The sequence below is a fragment of the chloroplast genome of Coffea arabica (genome assembly GCF_036785885.1).
Source record: "Coffea arabica chloroplast, complete genome".
Lineage (NCBI taxonomy): Eukaryota > Viridiplantae > Streptophyta > Magnoliopsida > Gentianales > Rubiaceae > Coffea > Coffea arabica.
This window is the reverse complement of record NC_008535.1, coordinates 47,501-52,500: the sequence shown is the minus strand read 5'-3', so window position 1 is coordinate 52,500 and position 5,000 is coordinate 47,501. Positions and strand designations below refer to the sequence as shown.

At 33.0% G+C, this 5,000-nt stretch overlaps 3 protein-coding genes and 4 non-coding genes across 7 annotated transcripts; 4 read left to right on the top strand and 3 right to left on the bottom strand. All coding sequences in view use genetic code 11, as the record gives it.

The window, feature by feature from the left end:
- The first annotated feature begins 217 nt into the window (after positions 1–217).
- On the top strand, positions 218–254 carry trnV-UAC. Its single transcript has one exon. It is a non-coding gene; the product is annotated as a tRNA-Val (tRNA).
- A 1,188-nt stretch (positions 255–1,442) lies between these two features.
- Positions 1,443–1,805, top strand: ndhC (NADH dehydrogenase subunit 3). Its single transcript has one exon. It carries the CDS (start codon positions 1,443–1,445, stop codon positions 1,803–1,805), a length of 363 nt encoding a protein of 120 aa, YP_817487.1.
- A 63-nt stretch (positions 1,806–1,868) lies between these two features.
- On the top strand, positions 1,869–2,558 carry ndhK (NADH dehydrogenase subunit K). Its single transcript has one exon. It carries the CDS (start codon positions 1,869–1,871, stop codon positions 2,556–2,558), a length of 690 nt encoding a protein of 229 aa, YP_817486.1.
- Positions 2,559–2,655: 97 nt separating this feature from the next.
- Positions 2,656–3,132, top strand: ndhJ (NADH dehydrogenase subunit J). Its single transcript has one exon. The coding sequence runs from the start codon at positions 2,656–2,658 to the stop codon at positions 3,130–3,132; it is 477 nt and encodes a 158-aa protein (YP_817485.1).
- Positions 3,133–3,804: 672 nt separating this feature from the next.
- Positions 3,805–3,877, bottom strand: trnF-GAA. Its single transcript has one exon. It is a non-coding gene; the product is annotated as a tRNA-Phe (tRNA).
- Positions 3,878–4,229: 352 nt separating this feature from the next.
- Positions 4,230–4,279, bottom strand: trnL-UAA. The gene has a single exon. It is a non-coding gene; the product is annotated as a tRNA-Leu (tRNA).
- A 494-nt stretch (positions 4,280–4,773) lies between these two features.
- Positions 4,774–4,810, bottom strand: trnL-UAA. Its single transcript has one exon. It is a non-coding gene; the product is annotated as a tRNA-Leu (tRNA).
- Positions 4,811–5,000: the final 190 nt, after the last annotated feature.

Below are 5,000 nucleotides of genomic sequence, written 5' to 3'. Positions count from 1 at the left end.
TGAAAGACTTTGGTAGTGCTCTTGGATTAGAATTCAAAATAATAAATCGGAGCACATGGAGCCATCTTCTTATCTTATTTTTTTGTCAAAAGAAAAAAATATGGCAGACTAGCTGATATTTCGATCAGTTAATGAAAGAGCCCAATGCAAAAAAAATGCATGTTGGGTCTTTGAAACAGTTCAGATCATTTTGATAATAAAAAGTTTGATCTGTTTTACCGAGAAGGTCTACGGTTCGAGTCCGTATAGCCCTATAATTTAATTATAATAAAAAATGAAAATGAATTAATGAAAATTCAAAATACAAAAAACGAAATTGTATAATTTTTATTTCTTCATTATTCTTTGTTGCTTGGAACTAACGAGTCGGTTCATCGAAATAAAATTATTCCTATAAGCTCACTCACAGGAATTCTTTAAAACAGAAAACTAAAAGCAAAAGGCGGATATTTCAATAGATCTAATTGATATTTTTCCAATCGCAGATAAACAAAGCAACCTTTCGTCATTAATCTTCGGAGGTGAAGGTGAATTTCATATGAATTTTCCTGTTTGTTCACAAGAAGTTCGTGATATTCCCTTTCTTTGGTATACCTAATCTTGTTGGTGAATTTTTGAAGTAAAAATCGTGACACGAGCCGCCCTGTTAAAAACCCCAATGGATCTAGGAATGACCTCCTGCGCTTGTGTACAAATTAAAGCTTGTTGAAAGATGAATACCTTTGGTAAGTTTCGTTATTAAATAGGCCTTCGTATACCTTACCTAGGCCTAGCGAAGCACAGGGGGCAGTCTTCTTTTTCTGTAATCAATCAAGAGAAACCGAAACCCCTCCGCCGGGATGGGATCCTAATATAAAGGAATATACCAAGACCAAGATATTCTAAATCCTGAGATGAAAATTCCCATCCAGTATCTTACTTGTTCTATTCTAAATGACTAAGAAAAAAAAAAAAGACCTCCTGATTCTATTCATAAAAAATGGAAAGCTATCAAGAATTTTATTTATTTTATTCAATTTCAAAAAATATAAAAAAAAATGGATAATCTATATAATAGATATTAATTAAGTAAGTAGAAGTTAATAAAAAAAAAAGAAATTCAAAATTCTAAACAAAAACGAGAATTCTTTTTTATTTTGTTTATTTTGAATTCCCCTTCTTTAGAGAGAATCCTGTGAAAATAAGAAAATTTGTATAAAAGTAAGATGGAGATATAGAGTTATACTAAGTAAAAAAATCGAAATTAAGTATAATGGAAATAGGATTCTACCTTGAAATGAGATATGTTTCGCAGTAAACAAAGGAAACTCGTCAATTCAATAAAAATGAATTCTTGTTTTGATTGAATTGAGTAAAATAAAAAGTTATGGTATGGATGACTTGACAATTCCAATTCTAATCGAGCAATCCGGTATATTTTCCACGTTCATAGGAGTGTGTCTATGTTTCTTCTTTACGAATATGATATTTTTTGGACATTTCTAATAATATCAAGTCTTATTCCTATTTTGGCATTTTTTATTTCCGGAATTTTAGCCCCGATTAGCAAAGGGCCGGAGAAACTCTCTAGTTATGAATCGGGTATAGAACCAATAGGCGACGCTTGGTTACAATTTCGAATCCGTTATTATATGTTTGCTCTAGTTTTTGTTGTTTTTGATGTTGAAACAGTTTTTCTTTATCCATGGGCAATGAGTTTCGATATTTTGGGTGTATCTGTATTTATAGAAGCTTTAATTTTTGTACTTATCTTAATAGTTGGTTTAGTTTATGCATGGCGAAAGGGGGCATTGGAATGGTCTTAGCTCCTGAATATTCAGACAATAAAAAGAAAAAAGGAAAAAAATCAAAATAAAATTGAGACTGTTATGAATTCCATTGAGCTTCCTTTACTTGATCGAACAGCCCAAAATTCAGTTATTTCAACTACATTAAATGATTTTTCAAATTGGTCAAGACTCTCTAGTTTATGGCCACTTCTCTATGGTACCAGTTGTTGTTTCATTGAATTTGCTTCACTAATAGGGTCACGATTCGACTTTGATCGTTATGGACTAGTACCAAGATCAAGTCCTAGACAGGCAGATCTAATTTTAACAGCCGGAACGGTAACAATGAAAATGGCCCCTTCTTTAGTGAGATTATATGAACAAATGCCTGAACCAAAATATGTTATTGCTATGGGAGCATGTACAATTACAGGAGGGATGTTCAGTACCGATTCTTATAGTACTGTTCGGGGGGTTGATAAGCTAATTCCTGTAGATGTCTATTTGCCAGGCTGTCCCCCTAAACCGGAAGCAGTTATAGATGCTATAACAAAACTTCGTAAGAAAATATCTCGAGAAATCTATGAAGATAGAATTAGGCCTCAACGTCAACGGTCGAATCGGTGTTTTACTACAAATCACAAGTTTCATATTAGCCGCAGTATGAATACTGGAAATTATGATCAAGGATTCCTTTATCAACCGGCATCTACTTTTACTTCAGAAATACCTACTGAAACATTTTTCAAATACAAAAGTTCAGTCTCTTCCCATGAATTGGTGAATTAGACAGTATTTCTTTGTACAAAATAAAAAAAATCTTCATAAATTTCATCGTAAAGGTGAAATACTTAATACAAATAAAAATATGGGAGAAATAAAAAAGATGCAGGGTCGTTTGTCTGCTTGGCTAGTCAAGCATGGGCTAATTCATAGATCTTTGGGCTTTGATTACCAAGGAATAGAGACTTTACAAATAAAGTCCGAGGATTGGCATTCTATTGCTGTTATTTTATATGTATATGGTTACAATTATCTCCGTTCCCAATGCGCCTATGATGTAGCACCCGGCGGGCTGTTAGCTAGTGTATATCATCTTACGAGAATAGAGTATGGTGTAGATCAACCAGAAGAGGTATGCATAAAAGTATTTGTCTCAAGGAGGAATCCTAGGATTCCGTCTGTCTTCTGGGTTTGGAAAAGTGTGGATTTTCAAGAACGAGAATCTTATGATATGTTGGGAATATCTTATGATAATCATCCACGCTTGAAACGTATCTTAATGCCTGAAAGTTGGATAGGATGGCCCTTACGCAAGGATTATGTTGCTCCCAATTTTTATGAAATACAAGATGCTCATTGAAGGATAAGAAACTAATTTCGTCTTATACAATTTCACATATTCAAGGATTATACGTTCTGTTCTAGATTAACCAGAATAATGGAAGTCTCCTTTGTATTTGGGAATTCTATAATAGGCTAACAAAAAAAAAAGACAATGAGAGATTCGTTGGTATTCTTACATCCCATTTATTTGGTTTGTAAGATGCTTATCTCAGATGAGACGAACAAAGAGGATGAACTTCTACATCATGAATTTTGACTTTCTACTACGCACATTATTTAAAGGGTTTTAGAAAGTTATGTAAGTAGGAATGACGAAATCAAATATGAACGAAAATACAAAGAAATTAAAGGATATTGGATTCTATTTATTTGTATCTCTTGTGTATTTCAATTCCTCTAGATTTGATCTCAACCAATTAAATTAACCCCTTGAATATGTCTTTTGAATATATATGAAGTATTAACATTCTTTTTGAACAAAAGAAGAGCAGAAATAAAAAAGATGAAGAAATAGAATCTAATTCTTTTAGATACCTTATCTAAAAAGTTCTACCCATCTATAAAATAGATGGGGTATATCTCGCTGAAGTGGAAAACAATATGTATTTATTATGATCTAAACTATAAATATGAATGTCGATTCATATCAATTAATTTATACAAGAGAGACTTATACAAATTAATCATGTGCCAGGAACCAGATTTGAACTGGTGACACGAGGATTTTCAGTCCTCTGCTCTACCATCTGAGCTATCCCGACCAGTCCCAATGTAGCATCCTCATTTTATGAGAAAAGGGGGGCTATGTCAATTAAAAGAAGGAAAGGGGATTACAAAATTTTATCTAGGTACTAGAATTTCTTGTATCTTAAAAAAGAGTACTTTGTAAGTTTCAGTATGAATAGTTATATCGATTGTAAACCATTCAAATGGGTATTTCTTGCTCAAAGATGTTCATTTATATGTATATCATAAATAACACAAGATTTGTGATAAGAAAAGGGCTTTTCCGTCCAGATCGATTTCTAAGAGAATAGAGTAAATGAATAAGGTTTTTTGAACCGCTAACGAAAGGGGGATAGGATAAATAGTTGGGGGATCAAATATGTTTTTTGGGGATAGAGGGACTTGAACCCTCACGATTTTTAAAGTCGACGGATTTTCCTCTTACTATAAATTTCATTGTTGCCGACATTGACATGTAGAACGGGACTCTATCTTTATTCTCGTCCGATTAATCAATTCTTGAAAAGATCTATCAGACTATGGAGTGAATCATTTGATCAATGAATATTCGATTCTTTCTTCAATGTGGAATCTATTCACACCAATTCTTCCATTTTTATATAAAAAATACAGATTCAGTTGAGTCGTCATTAATCATTTAATATAGTATTCAATACGTATATACGTTTATCCTTCACTTTATCCTTTCGGAATTTTAGATGGAAAGATTTCTCTACTAACGCAGCCAACTCCATTTGTTAGAACAGCTTCCGTTGAGTCTCTGCACCTATCCTTTTTTCACTTTCTGAACCTTTCCTTTGGTTTCGGAAAACGGGATTTGGCTCAGGATTGCCCCTTTTTATTAATTCCAGGGTTTCTCTGAATTTGAAAGTTATCACTTAGTGGGTTTCCATACCAAGGCTCAATTCAATTAAGTCCGTAGCGTCTACCGATTTCGCCATATCCCCTTCCTTTTGGTTTGAGATTCAAATTTCATTGTGATGTCGTTGCTTTTTTTCTTTCCTTTATTTTATACTGAAATCGTTGAATGCATTAGATACCGATTCCTATCTTAAAAAACTGTTTTCTTTTTTTTGATTTCTTATCTATCTTCTATAGGAAACCCCCATTTGGTTCAATCCAATATGATTTTATCAT